This window comes from Lepidochelys kempii, chromosome 27 (genome assembly GCF_965140285.1).
Source record: "Lepidochelys kempii isolate rLepKem1 chromosome 27, rLepKem1.hap1, whole genome shotgun sequence".
In the NCBI taxonomy this organism is placed as follows: Eukaryota; Metazoa; Chordata; order Testudines; family Cheloniidae; genus Lepidochelys; species Lepidochelys kempii.
The window spans coordinates 5523933-5547571 of NC_136406.1; the positions used below are offsets into that span (position 1 = coordinate 5523933).

General features: G+C 46.9%; 1 protein-coding gene across 1 annotated transcript; it reads left to right on the plus strand.

Moving 5' to 3' along the window:
* The first annotated feature begins 6335 nt into the window (after window positions 1–6335).
* Window positions 6336–18407, plus strand: WNT9B (Wnt family member 9B). Its single transcript, XM_073325505.1, has 4 exons — window positions 6336–6409; window positions 6792–7048; window positions 16592–16857; window positions 17931–18407. Exons 1-4 carry the CDS (start codon window positions 6336–6338, stop codon window positions 18405–18407), a joined length of 1074 nt encoding a protein of 357 aa, XP_073181606.1.
* The last annotated feature ends 5232 nt before the right edge of the window (window positions 18408–23639 follow it).

The following is a 23639-nucleotide window of genomic DNA, read 5'->3' on the forward strand; positions in this document are numbered from 1 at the left end:
CCCGAATCAGCATGTTTTGGTAAAAAAGTTTACTCTGAGAGATGTCGCCAGCTGTATTGATGATTTGGTTTAGTTCTCTGCAAGGCCTGTATTTGTCCTGATAAACATGGCTGCAAAGTCCATAGGACAGTGTTGTGGGATTGTAACAAACTCCCCATAACCTCAGCCGTGCAGAACACAATGCCATCCACAGCCTCAGAAACAACTCTGACATCATAATCAAAAAGACTGACAAAGGAGGTGCTGTCGTCGCCATGAATAGGTCGGAATATGAACAAGAGGCTGCAAGGCAGCTCTCCAACACCACTTTCTACAAGCCATTACCCTCTGATCCCACTGAGGGTTACCAAAAGAAACTACACCATTTGCTCAAGAAACTCCCTGAAAAAGCACAAGAACAAATCCGTACAGATACACCTCTGGAACCCCAACCTGGGGCATTCTATCTGCTACCCAAGATCCATAAACCTGGAAATCTTGGACACCCCATCATCTCAGGCATTGGCACCCTGACAGCAGGATTGTCTGGCTATGTAGACTCCCTCCTCAGGCCCTACGCTACCAGCACTCCCAGCTATCTTCGAGACACCACTGACTTCCTGAGGAAACTACAATCCATCGGTGACCTTCGTGAAAACACCATCCTGGCCACTATGGATGTAGAAGCCCTCTACACCAACATTCCACACAAAGATGGACTACAAGCCATCAGGAACACTATCCCCGATAATGTCATGGCAAACCTGGTGGCTGAACTTTGACTTTGTCCTTACCCATAACTATTTCACATTTGGGGACAATGGAGACCTTCAAGTCAGTGGCACTGCTATGGGTACCCACATGGCCCCACAGTATGCCAACATTTTTACGGCTGACTTAGAACAACGCTTCCTCAGCTCTCGTCCCCTAACGCCCCTACTCTACTTGTGCTACATTGATGACATCTTCATCATCTGGACCCATGGAAAAGAAGCCCTTGAGGAATTCCACCATGATTTCAACAATTTCCATCCCACCATCGACCTCAGCCTGGACCAGTCCACACAAGAGATCCACTTCCTGGACACTACGGTGTTAATAAGCGACTGTCACATAAACACCACCCTATACCAGAAACCTACTGACCACTATTCCTACCTACATGCCTCCAGCTTTCATCCAGACCACACCACACGATCCATTGTCTACAGCCAAGCTCTACGATACAACCGCATTTGCTCCAACCCCTCAGACAGAGACAAACACCTACAAGATCTCTGTCAAGCATTCTTACAACTACAATACTCACCTGCGGAAGTGAAGAAACAGACTGACAGAGCCAGAAGAGTACCCAGAAGTTACCTACTACAGGACAGGCTCAACAAAGAAAATAACAGGACGCCACTAGCCATCACCTTCAGTCCCCAACTAAAACCTCTCGATCAAGGATGTACAACCTATCCTGAAGGACGACCCATCACTCTCACAGAACTTGGGAGACAGGCTAGTCCTTGCTTACAGACAGCCCCCCAACCTCTAGCAAATACTCATCAGCAACCACACACAACAGAACCGCTAACCCAGGAACCTATCCTTGCAACAAAGCCCATTGCCAACTGTGTCCACATATCTATTCAGGGGACACCATCATAGGGCCTAATCACATCAGCCACACTATCAGAGGCTCATTCACCTGCACATCTACCCATGTGATATATGCCATCATGTGCCAGCAATGCCCCTCTGCCATGTACATTGGCCAAACTGGTCAGTCTCTATGTAAAAGAATAAATGGACACAAATCAGATGTCAAGAATTATAACATTCAAAAACCCATCGGAGAACACTTCAATCTCTCTGGTCACTCGATTACAGACCTAAAAGTGGCAATTCTTCAACAAAAAAACTTCAAAACCAGACTCCAACGAGAGACTGCTGAATTGGAATTAATTTGCAAACTGGACACCATTAAATTAGGCTTGAATAAAGACTGGGAGTGGATGGGTCATTACACAAAGTAAAACTATTTCCCCATGTTTATTCCCCCCGCCCCCACCAAACTGTTCCTCAGACGTTCTTGACAACTGCTGGCCCACTTTGATTATCACTACAAAAGGTGTCCCCTCCCCCCCCCACTCTCCTGCTGGTAATAGCTCACCTTACCTGATCGCTCTCGTTACAGTGCGTATGGTAACACCCATTGTTTCATGTTCTCTATGTATATAAATCTCCCCACTGTATTTTCCACTGAATGCATCTGATGAAGTGAGCTGTAGCTCACAAAAGCTTATGCTCAAATAAATTTGTTAGTCTCTAAAGTGCCACAAGTCCTCCTTTTCTTTTTGCAAACTCCTTTCATGTGGCTGTTCCATTGCATAGAAACAGCTGGGAGCTAGCTGTGATCTTGGGAGATCTAGGGTCAGTTTCCTGCTCTGGCACAGGCTTCCTGTGTGACTTTTAAAAAGGAAGAGCCAGGGAACTATAGACCCATCAGCCTGACCTTGGTACCTGGGAAGCTCCTAGAGCAATGTACAAAACATTCAATTTACGAATACCTGGATGATGGAGTCCTCATGTATTTACTGTGAACAAAGCAGCTTGATTTCTTTCTTTACAAGGTAACCGGTTTGGTGGTTGGGGGAATGTGGTAGACATAATATACCTGGGCTTTGTCATGTGGGATTGTGTCAAAAGCCATGCTATTCTCCTAAGAAAGCTGGAGAAATGGGGGCTTGGTAGAACTATCATTAAGGGGATAGATCATTGGTTTAACAACCACAAAGAAAGAGTAACTATTAATGGAATTATGTCAGATTGGAGAGAGGTCTCAAGTGGGGTTCCACAGAGTTCGGTTCTGGGTCTGGTGGTGTTTAACATCTTTATTAATGACCTGGATGTAGGACTAGAGAATATACTGATCAAAGTCACAGATCACACAAAGCTAGGGGGAGTTGCAAACACTTTGGAGGACAGAGCGAAAATTCAAAGGTATCTTGATAAATTGGAGAACTAAGCTATAGACGACAAAATGAAATTCAACAAAGATAAATGTAAGGTGCTACACTTAAGGAAGAAAAAACAAATGCACAAAGACAGAATGGGGGAAAACAGGCTTGGCAGCAGCACCGCTGAGAAGGATCTGGGAGTTGTGGTGGATCACAACCTCAACATAAGTCAACAATGTGATGCTGTTGCAAAAAATAGCAAATGCATGCTATGCCTCTGTTAATGCAACCTAAAAGTGCAAGTCATGGAAGCTGATAGTTCTGCTCTACTCAGTGCTGGTTAGGCCTCAGCTGGAGTACTGTGTCCAATTTTGGTTATAAATGTATAGAAAGGATGTAGAGAAACTGGAAAGGATCCAGAGGTGAGTGACAAAGATGATCAGAGGGGTGGAATGCAGCCATATGAGCAAAGGCTGAAGGAACGGGGTATGTTGAGTTCGGAAACAAGGAGATTAAGCGGGGAAATGATAGCCACCCTCAGATATTAGGCTGCTGTAAAAAAGATGGAGAAAAGTTGTTCTCTGTTGCCACAGAGGGCAGGACAAGAGGCAATGGGTTCAAACTGCAGCAGAGCAGATTTAGATTAAATTTCAGGAAAAACTCCCTCCCTGTAAGAACTATAGGACAATGGAACAGATACCTTGGGAGGTCGTGGAAGTTCCTTCACTGGAGCTTTTCAGAAGGAGGCTGGATCTGCCTTGGCTGGTTTAGATACAACAAATCATGCATCTTGGCAAGGGGTTAGACCAGATGAGCCTTGTGGTCCCTTCTAGCCCTGTGGTTCTATGACCTTGAACAAGTTGCTTAGACTCTGCCTCCATTTCCCATCTGAAAATGGGGAGAACAGCACTGCCCTGCCTCGCAGGGCGTTGGGTGGACAAATCATTAAAGCATAGGCCACATGTACAACTTAGGTCTGCCTAGCTCCATTGCTCAGGGCTGTGGGAGATGTCATGCCCTTTGCAACATGGTTAGTTTGACCTAGCCCACATTGTAGATGCTGCTAGGTCCGGGGCGGTTTTACTACAAGGGTGGAAAGCCCCTTCTGTCGCTCTTGTGTGTACAGTGGTGCAGCTGACATACCCTGAGACTGTGAGGTGCTCAGGTCCTGTGGGGAATAGGGGCCAGATACGCACCATAGTCAGTCAGACCAATGGTCCTTGCAGTCCAATAGCCTCTCAGATGCTTTGGAGGAAGATGTAAAAGCTGAATTAATGAATAGCTATGCAGTAACGTGTCCATGGGGGATGCTTACTCTTAACCCCTGGCTTGTGCCCTAAATCATGAAGGTTGATATCCCTCTACTGTGTCTATCCTAGCTGGGATAATTCAGGAAGATATTCCTATAGATCTAATCCCTTTTTAAAAAAAAAAAACTTAATGAGATCTTTGACTTGGCATGTTGTGGCAATGAGTTCCACAGGTTAACACAGCTCTGTGCTTGTGCTGAGCCAGAACCTGATGGTGGGGATGGGGGGTGGATACCCATAGTACTCACTGTTCTGGAATTCCCACTGTTTGTGTCAGTAATCTTGGAGTATATGCAGGGTCTCCTCTGTCGGGGAAACGCGTGCACCTGGCCAGATAGTCTGCTCGGCAAAGGCAAAGCTTGCTGAGGGACCCTGCTGCAGGAAGGAGCGTGGGTGACTGTGTAAAGATGAGAATGCTCTCTCCCTAGGCTGCTGCTGAGAAAGACCTTTGGGTTTGATAGACTGGAAACTTACCAGTTTCCCAGCCCAGTTTAATGATTAACTAGTGTCTCCCTCTGGCTGCCAGGGAGAGCTCTGGGCCATGATTGAGAAGGAGTGTTCCATGTTTACTCCTGAAACTCCTCATCCATCAGCAGATGCTATCATTCCCCTGCCTGAGTCCATGCTGCTGAGGCTGCTGCACAGCTTGCTAGTTTCTGTGGACACACCTCATGGCTTAGATCCTGCTGTGCAGCCCCCAAGGGTGAGCCCAGCAGCTGCTCGCTTGGCTGATGTTGAGTGACCTTGCAGAGGCTTGGTCTGGGAATTGGTGAGATGTAGCAGGGTGTGTGCTCTGGGGGCAGGAGCGGAGAGGGAAGCTCGGACTGACCGGCCGTGTACAATGATTCTGGAATCTCCAAGGGTTAATGTCGGCTGGAGATACTTGTTGGGACTCCAGGTATTTATAAAGCACTCGCTGCCCTTATTGGCAGACTCTGAGAGACCCTGGAACTCTCCCCTGGGCTCGTTAGCAGGGTCCGGACAGCCCTTAGCCATAGTCTCTTCTTTCATGCTGGCCATATCCTATCGCAGCACTGTAGAGGTTTACAAATGGCCTCTGTCAATGTGATCAATATGCCTATGAGTAAGTACAGTCACATGAATTGTGACATGTAGCAACCTGCCACATCCTCGTGCAGTAACCGGTCTATGAGCATGTAGACAAACAGTGTGTGATTGTGAAAATGCTGGGTATGCCAAACACAGGTCCTTGAGCTAGGGTTGCCAACCCTCCAGGATTGTCCTGGCATATCCAGGAATTAAAGATCAATGTGATATACTGTAATCTCCAGGAATACATCCAACCAAAATTGGCAATCCTAACTTGAGCTGCAGGCTTGATGCATAACCTGATGCATTAGAGGCCTGTGAGGAAGCTTCCCTGTTGGTGCTCTGCAGTGGGTGATGATGGGTGTGTTATGGGGGTGTGTATCTTCTGTTTACTCTGCAGCATCAGGCCATTGGCCCATCAGGGCCTGTACTGGCCTTAATCAGTTCTGGAGATGGCACACCAGATCTGATGAGCCAGTGGCTTGAGCTGCAGTGGCCTGGGGAGCTGGGTGAATCATTTTTACCTGAAAAATGCATTTTCAGTGGACTCGAAACAATTTGTGAATCTGATGTGAGTTTGCCAAAAAGTGTTGGTTAAACATGTCAGGGAAGTGGGCACCATTCCCAAACTAGAGAAGAAAATGTGGGGCTGCCTTCTTACTTACAGCTCTTACCCTAGTGCTGGGACATTCACCCAGGACGGAAAAGACCCAGATTCAATTTGCCTCCTGTCTGATGCGGAGATGGCATCTGAACTTGTTTCCCACATTGCAGGAAAGTGCCCGAACCTCTGGGCTGTTGGCTATTCTGGGGCAGGTTCTCTGTCTCTCCTGCTGAAGCTGTATAAAACACTTGACTGGTCATTGGGCCAGAGAGAGCGGAGCTGACTCTTCAGTCAGGGCACGCTCGTGGGGGTGGGGAGACCCATTTTCATATGCCTGCTCCAGTGACCCTTGCATTATTTATCTGCAGTGGAACTGCTTCAACAGGAGAGTGAGAGGCACACACCAGTGTACCTCTTAGCCCAGTAGATAGGCCACTTCCGTGCAACATGCGAGGCCTAAGTCCAAATTCCTTCTCCACATCAGACATGGGGGAATTGAACCGGGATCTTCCATGGTCCAGGTGAGTGCTTGAACCATTGGGCTAAAGATTATAAGGTGGTTGGTGATGTCACTTCCTCTTCTGGCTGTTTTGTGACTCTAGCCCTTTGCTTTTATGGGAATAAGTGCCCAAAAATCAAACGAATCTGTTAATTTCTGGTTGAACAAAATGGTTGACATTTGTCAACCATTCTGATTCGCCAGTGTCGCATTTGGTTCCACCCAAACCAATTATTTTTAATTATTATTTTTAGTTTTTAGATCAGTTCTTCACCAGCTCTACTGGCCAGTTCTCTGAGCTGGTAACTGAGCCACGTTCTCACTGACAGCTTTCGGAAGCTCCCTCCAGTCAGTCCGTTGGCCACGGTCCATGGGCTCACCTCTCTCCCTTTCTCCCCTCTCAGCCTGACCGGGAAGGAAGGTCTGACCCATCTTCCCTCACTGGGCCCCTCCACGAACCCTGCCCAGGGGAAGGCACACCTGAAGCAGTGTGACTTGCTCAAGCTGTCCCGTAAGCAGAAAAGGCTCTGCCAGCGGGAGCCAGGGCTGGCGGAGACCCTGCGGGATGCCATCCGGCTCAGCGTCATGGAGTGCCAATACCAGTTCCTCAGTGAGCGCTGGAACTGCAGCCTGGACGGACGGACCAGCCTCTTGAAGCGAGGTACGCAGCAGCTGCTGGCCTCTGGTACAGAATCCCATTTAGGGCAGTAGCTGGGCCTCAGCAGGGCAGGGAACCAGGCTTTAGCTTAGAGAGCGTGAGTCTTTCCTGGGACTGTCGAGCTGGCGAGAGGGCAGGGATGATGCTCTTTCCCACAGAACAGACAGTGACCAGGCCACTGAGTTTCAGCCCACTCTCTAGGTCCATTCCACCCTTGGCCCCTCTGCTGAGGACAGCTATTGTAATGTGGATTTCTGACCACTGGGAGCAGGACTGAGACTAGAGTCCTTTCATGCAGGCTACTGAACAGACCACCTGAGAGGAGCCGTCAAGAGCAGCTGCTAACCGGGCTGGCTTTGAACCAGTCACTGCGGGGTGAAAGGTCCCTTAAACTCTGAGATCAGACCCTGAATCTTTACCTTAAGAGTGTGTGTGTGTGAGTGTGCGTGTGCTCATTGCCTACCCAAATGGTGACTTGATCACACACCACAGGTACTGAGACGAGAAGATTCCTGACAGCCAAGGACTCTTTAAACGAGCAGAAAAGGGCAGAACAAAATCCAATGTCTGAAAGCTAAAGCTGGAAAATTCAGACTAGCCCTAAGGTGCCAGTTGTTCCGGGGGAGGAATTAACCACTGGATTTGCGTACCTGGAGATGTGGTGGATTCTGTCACTTGGAGTCTTTAAATCAAGAGTGGAGGCCTCTTTCAGAAAGATCTGCTCCAGCTCAACCAGAAGCTGAGCGGGATGCAGGAATTAGTGGGGCAGGTCTCCGGCCTGTGGTCTGCAGAACGTCAGACTAGGTGATCATAATGGCCCCTGCTGACCTTAGAATTGAAGAGGGATTCTCCTTCCTGCTCTGGCAATATAATGGATTTCTGCCTTCCCACCCCCAGAATGCAAGAACTGAGTAACACCGGTGCATGCTGTCATGAGGCCCTCTTTGAAAGGGGCGTGTGCATGTCTGGGACAGGGGCGGGGCCTTAGCAGATGCCTTGGCAGTAATTCTGTATAGTGCTGCTGCCCGCAGGTAGCTAGGCTTGGGTTGCCTAGGTTCCCCAGGGATCACATCAGCCTAGAATTAGACAACCGCAAAGGTGGCTTAAAATCGCATTGCCTCCCTCTGTCCCTGGGCTCTGAGGGCTGAGCCGCTGCTCTAAGAACCAGAACGTCAGCCTGCCCTATGAACATACAGGACCAAACCTGGCCTTGGCATAAGTGGGTGCAAGCCGTGACATTTTGGCTGCTCACTCTAGCATAGAGCTTGCTGCATGGTTTGTAAATGTGCATAATGTGGCAAATAGGATGCTTAATCACTCCAAGCTGGGTAGTGATCAATGGCTCCATGTCTAGTTGGCAGCCGGTGTCAAGTGGAGTGCCCCAGGGGTCGGTCCTGGGGCCGGTTTTGTTCAATATCTTCATAAATGATCTGGAGGATGGTGTGGATTGCTCTCTCAGCAAATTTGCGGATGATACTAAACTAGGAGGAGTGGTAGATACGCTGGAGGGCAGGGATAGGATGCAGAGGGACCTAGACAAATTGGAGGATTGGGCCAAAAGAAATCTGATGAGGTTCAATAAGGATAAGTGCAGGGTCCTGCACTTAGGACGGAAGAACCCAATGCATAGCTACAGACTAGGGCCCGAATGGCTAGGCAGCAGTTCTGCGGAAAAGGACCTAGGGGTGACAGTGGACGAGAAGCTGGATATGAGTCAGCAGTGTGCCCTTGTTGCCAAGAAGGCCAGTGGCATTTTGGGATGTATAAGTAGGGGCATAGCGAGCAGATTGAGGGACGTGATCGTCCCCCTCTATTCGACATTGGTGAGGCCTCATCTGGAGTACTGTGTCCAGTTTTGGGCCCCACACTACGAGAAGGATGTGGATAAATTGGAGAGAGTCCAGTGAAGGGCAACAAAAATGATTAGGGGTCTGGAACACATGACTTATGAGGAGAGGCTGAGGGAACTGGGATTGTTTAGTCTGCAGAAGAGAAGAATGAGGGGGGATTTGATAGCTGCTTTCAACTACCTGAGAAGTGGTTCCAGAGAGGATGGTTCTAGACTATTCTCAGTGGTGAAAGAGGACAGGACAAGGAGTAATGGTCTCAAGTTGCAGTGGGGGAGGTTTAGGTTGGATATTAGGAAAAACTTTCACTAGGAGGGTGCTGAAACACTGGAATGCGTTACCTAGGGAGGTGGTGGAATCTCCTTCCTTAGAAGTTTTTAAGGTCAGGCTTGACAAAGCCCTGGCTGGGATGATTTAATTGGGGATAGGTCCTGCTTTGAGCAGGGGGTTGGACTAGATGACCTCCTGAGGTCCCTTCCAACCCTGATATTCTATGATCACTGGGCAGACAGATATCCTTGATTATAGATGATTTTATTCCTTGAAAAAGTTTTTATCTCAAAAGCATTCTACAAACACACATCAGCTTGACTATAGCTGAAATGCAACCACCTCTGGGGCAAAGCCTGGCAGAAATGGAACAGCTGCACAGTCATGCTATGGAATAATTTTGGACCGGAAGTGTGGAAGAATCCTATCTCCAAGTGAAACGACCAGAGGCCTTTAGGAGGCAGTATAATTAAGGAAAATGGGAATTGGGCACCAAGGTTAACACTCAGACTCACTGCAGGTGCCATGGAAGCTTTAGTGATCCCAAACAGTCAGGACTGCAGGTAAATTTAATCTACAAGGTAGCACTTCTGGCAACACCATCCCCTTTAGCACCCTCTGAGGTAGATTCATAGATTCTTAAGGCCAGAAGGAAGCACTGTGACCATCTAGTCTGACCTCCCACACAGCAAAAGGCCATAACACTTAACCCAGGGATTCCTGCCTCAAACCCATCACTTCTGGTCAAGCTAAAGCATCCTTTAGAAAGACATGCAGTCTTGATGTAAGACCCCAAGCAAAAGGAAATCCACCACATCCCAAGGCAAGTTGCTACAATAATTAATTAGCATACTTTACAAATAATATGAGCCTTATTTATAGTTAGAACTGGTCTGGTTTCAGCTTCCAGCCATTGGATCTTGTTCTGCCTTTGTCTGCTAGGAGGGTTGCCAACTTTCCAATGATACAAAACCGAACACGCTTGCCCTGCCCCTTCTCCAAGGCCCCACCCTGCTCGCTCCATCCCCTCTCCCTCTGTTGCTTGCTCTCCCCCACCCTCACTTTCACTGGGCTGGGGCAGTGGGTTGGCATGTGGGAGGGGTTGAGGGCTCTGGCTGGGGGTGCGGACTGGGGGGGCAGCTCTGGGCTAGGGCAGGGGGTTGGGGTGCAGGGAAGGTATGGGCTTCAGGGTGTAGGAAAGAGCTCAGAGCTGGAGCAGGGGGTTGGAGTGGGGGTGGTGGCTAGGGGTGAAGGCTCTGGGGTGGGCCCGGGGATGAGGGGTTTGGGGTCCAAGAGGCAACTCTGGGCTGGGGCAGGTGGTTGGGGTATGGGGTCCCAGCGGTGCTTCCTATGGCTCCCAGGAATTGGCCATGTGCACGGGCCACATGCTGCCCCCATGCCCACAGGTGCCGCCTCCGCAGCTCCTATTGGTCATGGTTCCTGGCTAATGGGAACTGCAGAGCGGCACTAGGGGCGGGGGCAGCGTGTGGAGCCTCTGTGGCTGCCCATTGGCCTAGGGGCCACTAGGACCTGGTGGCTGCTTTTGGGAGCCACGTGGAACTAGGGCAGGCAGGGAGCCTGCCTTAGCCATGGGCCCCCGCTGCTCCACCAACTGGACTTTTAACAGCCCGGTTGATGGTGCTGACCGGAGCCAGCAGGATCCCTTTTTGACTGGGTGTTCCGGTCGAAAATTAGAAAACTATCTGCTAGATTAAAGAGCCTTCTGCTATCAGAAATCTTTCCCCAGGTAGGTACATGACTGCAATCAAGTTACTACTTTACCTTCTCTTGGCTATACTGAATACACCAAGCTGTTTTAGTCTCACTATAAGGCAGGTTTTCCAGACCTTAAATCATTCTTGTAGCTATTTTCTCATCCTATTCCAGTTTAACATTGTTTTTGCCCCATGGACACCAGAACTGGACAGACCAGTGATGGTCTCACTAATGCTATATGCCATGGTGCTAACCCCTTCATCTTATTCGATATTCCCATGCCTATGTTAAACATCCAAAGTTTGCATTCTCCCTAAGCCACAGCTCATATTCGGTTGGCTATCCACAATGACCCCTCATCCTCTTCCGAGTCACCTCTTTCCAGGATCTCATAAGGGTGACCTACATTCTTGGGTCCAAGATGTCTCACCTTGCATTTTCGCTGTATTAAAACACATTGTTCACGTAAGCCCGGCTCACCAAATGATATAGATTGCTCTGTAGAATGACCTATCCTCACCATTATTCATCATTCCACCAGTTTGAGTTGTCTGCATAGTTTACCAGCCATGATATTTGACTGTCTTCCAGATCACGAAGAAAATCTTGACTAGTAGTTGCTCAAGAACAGGTCGCTGTTGGATCTTACTAGAAACACCCATTTAGTTAGCCAGTTTTTAATCAATTTAATATATGCTGCATTGATATTCTTTTTTCTTTCAGAATGCAATGCAGGACTAAGTCCAATGTCTGCTTTTGTCAATTGAATTTGTAACTGCCTTAGAACTGTATCAAGTTTAATTAACAGGACCTATTTTCTATAAAAACATGCAGGTTATTAATTACGATGCCATTATTTATCCTTTACTAGTGCTGTGGGAGTCAGAGAGGTCTTATTTTGGTTCAATGGCAATTCTGAAAAATTGAAGAAAATTGTTTCAGGATGACTCGAAACTGTAATTTTTCAAAATGTTTGGCAAATTGAAAAGTTGAGAACTTTGTTTTGGGTCGAACAAGTATTGTTTCGATTTTGAGCATTTTTTACATTTAATTTTTAGAATAAAGGAAATTTCAGAACAGACCATTTTTATTGCAAATGAAATATTTTTTTGATTGGCAAAACAAAACACTTTGATTTTTTTTCCTGAAATTTACTGAGATTTTTTTTTCTTCAACCAAATCTGTTCAGTGAAATTGACACAGATTTGCAAAATGTTTCAGTGACCCTGAATCTGAATTTTTTTTTTCCGCTGAAAAGTTTTGGTCAAAAAATGTCATTCAACATTGTTCTTAAATTGTTCCTTCCAGCTGATTTGGCTCATAATTGTTTTCACTTTTGTGAAATTGGCCCTATTAAAGCACCAAGTATCTATATCCTGTTGTCTGGAATTTATTCTGCTTGCACATTATAAATGTGATCAAGCCATGATCATTTGTACCCCAGCTACCATTTAATTTTTAGTTCTGTGATCAGTTCCCCTTTATCTGTTAGGACAGTGGTGCTCAGCCTTATTACACAGTAGGGCCACATAAATCTAAGTACAACCTTGTGTGAGTCAAACAGATTCTACATATTTAAAGTCACCTGTATTGATTTATATTTTAAGTTCTGCTTGTTTCATATGTATTTAGAATCATAGAATCATAGAATATCAGGGTTGGAAGGGACCTCAGTAGGTCATCTAGTCCAACCCCCTGCTCAAAGCAGGACCGATCTCCAATTAAATCATCCCAGCCAGGGCTTTGTCAAGTCTGACCTTAAAAACATCTAAGGAAGGAGATTCCACCACCACCTCCCTAGGTAACGCATTCCAGTGTTTCAGCACCCTCCTAGTGAAAAAGTTTTTCCTAATATCCAATCTAAACCTCCCCCACTACAACTTGAGACCATTACTCCTTGTTCTGTCATGTGCTACCACAGAGAACAGTCTAGAGCCATCCTCTTTGGAACCCCCTTTCAGGTAGTTGAAAGCAGCTATTAAATATTTAGATAGGTTGTTTCTATGTACAGTATTTTCTACTTAAAAACCAAAGAAATTGGTGCATAAAATGTGTGCCAGAATGATAGAAAATAGTGGCGGGGGTGGGGAAGAACATATAACCATCTCCCTAATCACAAAGAGTGCACTTTCTGAGTTAGTGACTCTATTGTGGCTTTGTTTTCTGTCTTACTATCTATCCCTTTGCTAGTGGTTCCTAACATTCTATTAGCTTTTTTGACCACTGCTTCAAATGGAGTAGATGGTTTTTAGGGAATTATCTATGATGACCCCAAGGCCATTCCTGAGTGGTAACAGCTAATTTAGACCTTATCATTTTGTACGTATAACTTGGATTGTTTTCCAATGTGCATTACTTTGCACTTATCAACATTGAACTTCATCTGCCATTTTGTTGCCCAGTCACCCAGTTTTGAGAGTTTCCTTTGTAACATTTTGCAGGTTGCTTTAATTTTATCTTGAGTAATTTTATATTGTCTGCAGGCTTTGCCACCTCACTGGTCACCCTGTTTTCCAGATCATTTATGAATATGTTGAAAAGCACAGGTCCCAGTACAGATCCTTGGGGGACCCTGCTATTTATGAAAATATGAAAACTGTGAAACTTTTCATAGTTTCTCCACTATGAAAACTGACCATTTATTCCTACCCTTTGTTTCCTTTCTTTTAACCAGCTACTGATCCATGATCAGACCTTTCCTTTTACACCATGACAGCTTACCTTGCTCAAGAACCTTTGGTGTATGATCTTGTCAAAGGTTTTCTGAAAATCCAAAGGCACTTATCAGTAGAATCACTACTGTCCACATGCTTGTTGACCCACTGCCATAATTCTAATAGATTGCTGAGGCATGATTTTTCTTTACAAAAGCCAAGCTGACCCTTTCCCAATATATCGTGTTCATCTGTGTGTCTGATAATTCTGTCCTTTACAGTAGTTTCAACCAGTTTGCGTGGTACTCAAGTTAAGCTTTTTTTTCCTGATTTGTTTGTTTTTTGTGTATTTTACTATTGGCTTTTCAAATTCTGTTTTAGTCTGCCAAATTAAACTTGGCTAGCCAAAGTTTATGGTCCTGTCTATTTTTCTCACTAGGATTTGGCTCCTAATTTTTAAAGGATTTCTTTTTACCTCTAACTGCCTTGTTTACTCTGTTTAGCCAGGTAGCATTTTATTTTGGGGTGGGGGGGGGTTCTGTTTCTTTGGGTTTTTTTTTTACACTTGGGATATACATTTAGTATATTAATAGTAAGGTATAGTAATATATTAGCTTCTATTATGGAGGGTTTTTAAAGTTTCCATGCAGCTTGCAGGCATTTCACTCTTGTGACTGTTTCTTGTAATTTCTGTTCAACAAATCTCATTTTTGTGGAGTTCCATTTTTGAAGTTCAGTGCTATTGTGGTGGATTTCTTTGGTATTTTACCCCCTACAAGGTTATTAAATTTAATTGCATTAAGGTCAGTATTACTGAGCAGTTCAGCTATATTCACCTCTTGGACCAGATCCTGTGTGCTGCTTAGAACTAAATCAAGAATTGCCTCTCCCCTTGTGGGCTCTAGGACTAGCCGCTCCAAGAAGCGGTCATTAATGGTATCCAGAAATTTTATCTCTGCATCCCATCCGGAGGTGACACATACCCAGTCAGCATTGGGATAGCTGAGATCCATCATTATTATTTGGTTTTTGCTTTTGTAATCTCCCTCAACACTTCTGAATCACCTAGTCAGGTGGTCGGTAGCATATTTCTATTGCTGTACTCTTCTTATTCAAGCATGGAATTTCTGGCCTTAGAGATTCTATGGTACAGTTTGATTAATTTAAGATTTATACTGTATTTCACTCTGTGCGTTCTTTCACACACAGTGCCACACCCCCACCAGCACAACCTACTAAATCATTCCTATATATTTTGCATCCTGGTATTACTGTGTCCCACTCATCATCATTCCACCATGTTTCTGTGAGGCCTATTACATCAATATCCTTATTTAATACCAGGCACTCCAGTTCACCCATCTGAGTATTTAGACATCTAGCATAGGTATAGAAGCACTTAGAAAATTTGTCAGTATTTAGTTGTCCGCCTTCATGTGGTGTAATTGAATTTGACTCTTTTTTGTTTGAATGGTTTCAGAGTAACAGCCGTGTTAGTCTGTATTCGCAAAAAGAAAAGGAGGACTTGTGGCACCTTAGAGACTAACCAATTTATTTGAGCATGAGCTTTCGTGAGCTACAGCTCACTTCATCGGATGCATACTGTGGAAAGTGTAGAAGATCTTTTTATACACATAAAGCATGAAAAAATACCTCCTCCCACCCCACTCTCCAGGAGGGGTGGGAGGAGGTATTTTTTCATGCTTTATGTGTATAAAAAGATCTTCTACACTTTCCATAGTATGCATCCGATGAAGTGAGCTGTAGCTCACGAAAGCTTATGCTCAGATAAATTGGTTAGTCTCTAAGGTGCCACAAGTACTCTTTTTCTTTTTGTTTGAATGTTTCTTTTCAGTTCCTACCTGTACTTTATCAACTTCTATGCTATCCTCTTACTTGAATATAGAGCATCCCCTTTAATAAATCCTCCACTAATGGGTATGTCTGTCTGAACTGTGTGTTCTTGAGCACTTGCTGGCTTTCTCCAAACCCTTTAGTATAAAAACTCCTCTGACCTTTTTAATTTTACATACCAGCAATCTGGCTCTGTACTGGTTGAGGAAACGGGAATCTTGAGTAGGGAGTAGATGTTATTTCTGTATCTTGCTCTAATGTGACTGTAGCCAGTATATGTGTGCAGTTCTGGTGTCCACAATTAAAGAAGGAATTTGATACATTGGAGAGGGTTCAGAGAAGAGCCACAAGAACGATTAAAGGATTAGAAAACCTGCCTTCTAGTGATAAGCTCAATAGATTGAGCTCTGAGTCTAACAAAGAAACTTAAAGGGTGACTAAATTACAATCAGTGCCTACATAGGGAACAGTTATTTAATAATGGGCTGTTCAGTCTGGCAGAGAAAGCTCTAACCTGATCCAAGAGCTGGAAGTTGAAGCAAGCCAAATTCAGATGGGAAATAGAGTACATTTTTAATAGAATAATTTACCAAGGGTCATAGTGGATTTTCCATTGCTGACCATTTTAAAATCAAGATTGCATGATTTTCCTAAATATCTGCTCTGGGGAGTCTTCTGGGGAACTTCTCCAGCCTAGGTCATACAGGGGGTCAGACTAGATGATCAGTGGTCCTTTCTGGCCTTGGATTCTATGCATCTTCTAACCCAGCGTGTCCAGTGACTAACATTTTGCTCAGTTTCAGGAATATCAGTGATGTCTAACTTCTTTTTATAAATGGATGTCTGTGATTTCTCTTATCCCCCAGGCTTCTAGAATCCATGTACAGGCACCTGAGGAACCTCTTTCCTTTCTGTCTCTTGACACCTGGGTTCTTTACATTCATGATACCCAGTGTCAGAGTTATGATTGTGTGTTTACCCCATTAGCACCCTCCCTTCCTGTTGCTCGTTGCGCTAAGCTAGTCTGGAGCATGATAGTCTGTCACCCAGAAGATTGAGATGTAGGCCATCCAAACTGTACCATCCCTTCTCCCCATAGAATAGGGCCCAGTATTTCTTTGTGTGGATACAGCAGAGAGCCCAGTGATGTGTGTGAATGCCTGTTCCTCATTCCCAGCCCCTCTCAACCTTTCTATCTTGTGCAGGTTTGAAGGAAACTGCCTTCCTGTATGCAGTGTCCTCTGCAGCTCTTACCCACTCCCTGGCCAGGGCGTGCAGCGCTGGACGAATGGAGCGCTGCACCTGCGATGACTCTCCAGATCTGGAGAATCGTAAGGCCTGGCAATGGGGAGTGTGTGGCGACAACCTCAAATACAGCACCAAGTTCCTTAAAAAATTCCTGGGCCAGAAGAAAATTGGCAAAGACCTGCGGGCGAAGGTGGATATCCACAACACCAACGTGGGCATCAAGGTGAGGGGGCAGGGCACCTGGCCCAGAAAGGGTTCAGGGATCAGATGCAAACATCTTGACTTATCCTGTGCCATCATGTTTTCTACAGGGGAACTGGTGCAGTGAGGGAGAGAGGCCACTGCCCCTCTGACTAGTCAGAACTGCTTACCTGTGGCATAGGCCCTGTGCTACTGAGAGTTAACCAAAAATTCTCCTTTTTGCTCAGGTGGCAGGGGCCTGTGCTTATAGAGAGAAGTGATTTCTGTATGCCCACTGCTGTGAAACTGAGTGCCCCCTGTCAGCAGCATAGTGACAGCTGTGAAGTCTGCGTATGACTCTGCACTTGGTAAATCCGTCAGTGTTCATGTGGCCATTCAGGTTTTGAGTATGGCTAGAGATGCAGGGCTGGCAAGTGGTTAGAGAAAGGGGCTGGGAGTCAGGACTCCTGGCTTCAACCGCAGCTCAGCTGCTGCCTTGCTGTGACCTTGGGCCAGGCTTGTCATAGATTCATAGTTTAAGGCCAGATGGGACCATTAGATCATCCAGCCATCGCAGGCCATTAAACGTCACCCCTGTGCCAAGCCTAGTAACTTGCTTGACTAAAGCATCTTCTAGAAAGACCTCCAGGCTTGGTCTGGAGACGTTGAGATGAAGAATCCACCACTCCCCTTGGTAGCTCATTCCAGTTTTAATCACCCTCCCTGTTCAGTTTGGGCCTAACTTCTCATTCGGATTTGTCTGGCTTCGGCTTCCAGCCACTGGTTCTTGTTCTGCTTCTCTCCGCTAGATTCAAGTGTCCTTTAATACCTGTGCTTTCTCTCTGTGAAGATCCCTAGCTGCTGAATCAAGTCACCTCTCCCTTTCTTTTTGATTGAGCTCTGTCAGTTTCTCACTCTAATGCATTTTCCACCCTTTGAAACATTTGTATGATGTCCCCTCTTGGTGCGCCTTAGTTTCCCTATCTGTAACACAGGACTGGCATCCCGCATGGAAGTGCTTTGAGATCCTCTGGAGGGGCAGCGTACAGTGTTATCTATACCGAGAGCTAGGCCCATGGTCCTGGCAAATACTAACTGGAGTTTCTTCCTCCTCAGGCCGTGAAGAATGGTCTCAAAACCACGTGCAAATGCCATGGTGTCTCAGGCTCTTGTGCCGTGAGGACCTGCTGGAAGCAGCTCTCCCCTTTCCACGAGACTGGCAGGATCCTCAAGCTGCGCTATGATGATGCTGTCAAGATCTTCAGTGCCACGAATGATGCTGTGGGGCACTCTGAGCTCGTGGGCACGCAGAGGCACAGCCACTCCCACAGCAGCCCAGCTACTCCACGCCCCACAGATCTGGTGTACGTGGAGGACTCTCCCAGCTTTTGCCGGCCCAGCAAATACTCGCTAGGCACTGCCGGAAGGACGTGCTCCCGGGAGGCCAGCTGTGACGGCCTGTGCTGCGGGCGAGGCTACAATACCCAGAGCCGGATGGTCACCTTCTCTTGCCACTGCCAAGTGCGGTGGTGCTGCTATGTGGAGTGCCAGCAGTGCATGCAGGAGGAGGTGATCTACAGCTGCAAGCAGTAGGGCCGGTGCAAGGAAAGCAATCCAAGCAAAGGGCACGAGTGAGCCAGGGCCCCTTTCTGAGGCAAGGCAGAGGCAGGCACTGCTGGCTGCAGGGCGCTCAGCAGGCTTCGCTCCTTCTCCCTCTGCACGCAGAGGGGCCATGGCGCAGGATATGCTGGATAGTCCCGTAAACCAGGGGTGTGAACAGTGTGCATTTTAATGTGGCTAAATGTCTACCGCTAGGAACAAAGAATATAGGCCATAAATACAGCCTGGGGGACTGTGTCCTGTGACTCTTTTTCAGAGTCAGGAGTCATGGTGGATAATCCGCTGAACAGAAGCTCCCAGAGTGATTCTGTGGCCAAAAGAGCTAATGCGATTCTGGGATAAATGGGGGAATCTTGAGTAGGAATAGAGTTTATTTTTTCCTCATATTTGGCACTTGTGTGCCCACTGCTGTAATAATGTGTCCACTTCTGGGATCAACAGTTCAAGAAAGGTGTTGATAAATTGGAGCGGGTTCAGTGAAGAGCTACAAAAATTATTCGAGGATTAGAAAACATGATAAACAGATTAAGTCAGGCTCAAGGAGCTCAGAGAAAGTTCAGGGGGGACTTGATCAGTCTGTCAGTACCTACATGGGGAATAAATATTTAATAATGGGCTTTTCAATCCAGCAGATAAAGATGCAACACGACCCAATGGCTGGAAGTTGAAACTAGCCAAATTCATACTGGAAATAAAGCACGCATTTTTAAGGGTGAGAGTAATTAACTAGTGGAACAGTTTACCAAAGGTTCTGGCATGGTGGATTCTCTATACCTGACTATTTTTAAATCCAAGCTAGATGTTTCTCTGATATCTGCTCTAGGAATTATTTTGGGGCAGGTCTCTGGCCTGTGTTTCTCGCCCGGCAGAGCTGAGAATAGAACCCAGTCTCTTCACTCCTAGCCCACTGCCCTACCCTGCAGTTCTGCTTGGTGATTTTTAGATGTTAGCAAGATGCTGCTGTGGGGGGTTCCCCAGGCTGCAAGTGTTTAAATCTTCCACTTGAGAGGAGTCAAAACTGCAGCCTCAAATCCAAATCCCTGAGAAATTGGAGGGTCGGGGGAGAAAGAAAGTGGGTTTGAATTCTCCAATCTGAACTGGCCCCTGTGCAAGGGGGCTGCAGATGAGCTGAACTGGACAGAGTTTGGGTGCAGCTGAATTCTCCCAAGAGGCTGGCACCATCCTGGTGCTGTTAAATAGACCTGCTAGCCAGGGCTAGACCTCGAGCCCAATCGTCTAGTGTCTAACCTTGGTGTGCGTCCAAGTTGTAACATTCGTGCTGTGACATGTGAGGACACTCAAAGAGCTTGGCTTGTTTAGCCTAACCAACAGGAGGCTGAGGGGAGATCTGATCGCTCTCTATAAACACATTAGAGGGACAAATGCCAGGCAGGAGAGGAGTTATTTAAGTTAAGGGCCATTGTTCGCACAAGAACAAATGGCTGTAAACTGGCCATCAGGAAGTTGAGGCTTGAAACTAGGCAAAGGTTTCTACCAATCAGAGGGGTGAAGTTCTGGAGCAGCCTCCCCGGGGGGACAGTGGGGCTCCCTTCTGGCATTAGTTTGTGTCTCAGACAGGTTCATGAGCTCACTTCCATGCAGTATTAAATGGTTTTGGAGCTGTAAATTAATGCCCGTGTGTCTATTCATATTAGATCTTGTGACCATTTAGTGTAGACAAAACAGATGTGTTCTGTTTTTTTAAAGGAGCTGACATTGACTGGCTCAGAGCAAATCTAGCTATTTCTTAATTGATAGTTGGAGGCCACTAAAATGTTTCTTTGGCTAGCAGTGGGTTTGTTCCTTACACTAAGTCAGCATTAGCCAGAATAGGGAAAGTCCTCCCAAAGTGCTTATGACCTGCACATTACTGCCAATGAGGATAATCTGCCTTAATTTTTTACCACCCTAAATATCTTAGGAATTAATAATGAACAGATCATTATTTACGTGTTACTGCTAATCCTCCAGGAGCGTGAGCTTTCCAGGTTCCTCGGACGGGAGGTAAAAGTGGGGAAGCAACAGTAGGAGTTTTCCATGAAGGGCTAAAACCACCAGGGATGGGTGTGGGGCCTGGCAGAGAGGGGGGTTGTGAACTGCCCTCCGTACTATGATCCACCACCAGAGCCTGGCCCTGGTCTAGGCACTTAATGCAGAGGTTCAGTGTTCTAGGGGGGAACAGGCCACTGCCGTTTTGCCAGCTCTCCTGCATTGATCATGAGCCCTGTGATTCCTCACCTCAGCAGGCAGTTTTGGGATAGTGACAAGCTGCAACTTTTGGGAAGTAAAACCAGAAGGGGAGTCCCCCAAGTAGGACATGCAGTAAACTGAGTGACCATGAGTTCTAGTCCCAGGTCTTCCACAGACTGCTGTCTAATATTTCTGTGCCCTCCGTGACCCTTAGGTACCCCCAAGGTAGGAGACCTTGGCTTGTAATAGCATTCACCCATTTCACAGATCAACATCACTGCGGGCACAGACCCCAGTTTCTAACTGAAATAAAGCCTAGCATCTTCCACTTTGCCACAAAGCCTTCCAGAAGGAAAACTTGCTTCTGTAACCCACAGCAACGTATTGTGGCTCTGGTGCCCTCCAGCTAGACCACAGAGAGTGTGACAACTCTCCTACTATTGCCACGCCAAAATCTGGCTCTTGCTCTTGCATCTAGAGGGCCGCCCAGATGACCCAAACAGGACCAGTGTGCTATTTGGCTGTGCTGTCTATAACCACTAGACCACAGTCTGCTCCCAAATGTGGGACTAGAAATCAAGAATCCTGAGGCTTAGCACCTGACAGATACTGAGGTAACCCACTGGCCAAGTATATGTTGTCTCTCTGCATAGGATGGTCCACAGATAGCAGGTGTCCCAGTTACTCCTCTTGCAGAAATGGAAGTGGTCTGTGCTGTGGTGCTGCAGGATGTGGGTTCAAACCCTAATCCAGGGATAGACAGAATGCTTCTATGTATAAGTTATTGTAAGGGTCTGGATTTACTTTATATTGCAAGCCAGTGCTTAGAAGTGAACTCGGCGGTGATGTTAGTGGCTGTATCTGATTAATGGGAGCCTGGGATACCAGGGTGTCTGAGTGGGAGCGCAGTGTCTGGGAGAACTTGTGGGGAGTGGAGGGGAGACCTAAATGTGGTGTGGAAGCTCTGTCAGGAGATAGGCATTGATTATGTTTGAAGTTTGTTCTTGCCACGTAGTATGCCACCTGGCATATTGAGGTTCCTTTGCGGAATTGTCCAAGAAGGTTGCCTTGAACTGAAATGGTGGGTTGGTAGATTAAACCAATCTTTAAATGGGGTACTTATGGCATGTCTTGCACCTTAAGGAGCAGATTCATCAGGGTGACTGGTTGCCTGATGTCTGGAGGGCAATGCTGGACAGGACCAATGGCCAGGCCAGGTTGGTCAGTCTTGATACCTATTATTACACCCCTGCTTTCATTTCAGCTGAGTGTCCGCTAGTCCTGTGTGAAAGGAACGGAGTAATACTCCATGGAGTAATACATTGCTATGGAATAGCATGAGGCAGAGTCTGCATTGGCTTCCCAGGTAGAATCACCTAATTTGCTGATCGGGTTGTTTCTAGTCTTTATTTTCAGTTAGGCCTTGGTGAGATGCTCCTTGAAAGTAAAGGTAGGGTCTAGTGAAACACCGAGATACACAGGCTTCAGGTCGTGGTCCAGAAGTGTCCATTCAGGAAGGTGTTGAGCTGTTTGTTGGCCTCGATGTGGCATCAATGGAAGCAGCTGGAAACTGTCTTTTTGGTGCAAGGTTTAAGTCTCCATCTTCGGCAGTAGTGGGCCATCTCTCATGTCAGCATTCAGAATGTCTTGGTGACTGCAGTGCTGGTCCTGTACTGCTTGACAGAGGTCACCTGCTGAGTAGATCAAATCCTTGGCAATGATGTTGGGAAGAACACTGTGAAGAGGTTGAAAAGTGTTGGTGGTAGAACTGAGCCCTGAGGTAGACCATTCCTCTGGGACCCCCAGGAGCAGTTTTACTTGGCCAGACAACCAAACAAATAAAACTACTATTTGAAACCAGCAGCCTCTCAACAGCATTTCCACAGCCATGACAACCCTCTTTGGTAGGACCAGTGACGGTTGGTGCCGTTTGTTTTACTTGGAGGAAACACAAGGAACTTCGGGAACAATGAAAGAGCAATGCTCTCTTGCAAGGAGGTGAGCGTGGAACAGCATCTACTCTGGAAAGGTTTAACAGGAAGCAAACGTCCAGGCTGGGAGCATAGCTCCCGCCAGGTGAGCCCTGGGACACGGCTATGACTGAACAGACACACTATGGGAAAGGCAGTGACTCAGGTCCAGGTGGCCTGGCCAGTGCTGGTCCTTTTGGCCATGATTCTCAGAAATGATTAGCAGTTGTGGAGCCTCACTATTTTGGGGTCCAATTTGATATACTTTGGGGAAGTGCTGAGCACCTGGCCTCTGAACATCAGGTGCCTTTGAGTGTGGCCCCCAACATCCCTAGTCACTCTTGAAAATCTTGGCCTCTCCACAGTGTGCAGGGGTTTCATAGCTGCTCCCACCACTGAGGTTTTTAGCTCATAACTGAGGCTACGTTTTAGTTATGGGTATTTTTAGTAAAAGTCATGTACAGGTCAGGGGCAGTAAAGAAAAATTCACTGCCCGTGACCTGTCCATGATTTGTACTATATACCCCTGACTAAAACCGGGGCCAGGGGTGGTCTGGAGGCACTACAAGTGCTGGGGGTGGTCTGGGACCCCACTGGTGCTGGGGGGGAGGTGGGTGGCAGCCTGTGGCCCTGGACGCCTGCTGGTGCTCGGAAAGGGAGGGTTGGTGGGGCTGGCAGGCTCCCGACCCAGCTCCGCATGTCCCTGCAGCTCCTAGAGGGAGGGAAGGACAGGGGACCTCCCTGTTGAAATTTTCCATGAGATTCCAATGAGCTGTCAACAGGGTCCCTGGTTCCCTGCCAGGAGGTCAACCAGAACGAGGCCTAGTCTGGTTATCAGCTCAACGCTGCGTGGAAGCAAGGACTGAAGGCAGATGCACCATTGGCTGTTTCCTTAGCATCTGCAGAAGCACCTGCCCGTAGCAGACGTTCAAATTGCTCAGAAAGAGATTGCATAATTGGCCAACCCAAGAACCTACTGTTGAAAGACTGTTCTGTTTGTACTGCAGTAGCTCCTAGATGCTCCAATGCGGAGTTCATGTCCCAT

What these genes read in the sequence shown, in the direction of transcription:
- WNT9B (XM_073325505.1), top strand. Translation starts at nt 6,336, where the DNA reads ATGCGAGGCCTAAGTCCAAATTCCTTCTCCACATCAGACATGGGGGAA. An exon ending in CGGGATCTTCCATGGTCCAG is followed by an intron (nt 6,410 to 6,791) that starts GTGAGTGCTTGA and finishes CTCCCCTCTCAG; the next exon opens with CCTGACCGGGAAGGAAGGTC. An exon ending in GACCAGCCTCTTGAAGCGAG is followed by an intron (nt 7,049 to 16,591) that starts GTACGCAGCAGC and finishes TATCTTGTGCAG; the next exon opens with GTTTGAAGGAAACTGCCTTC.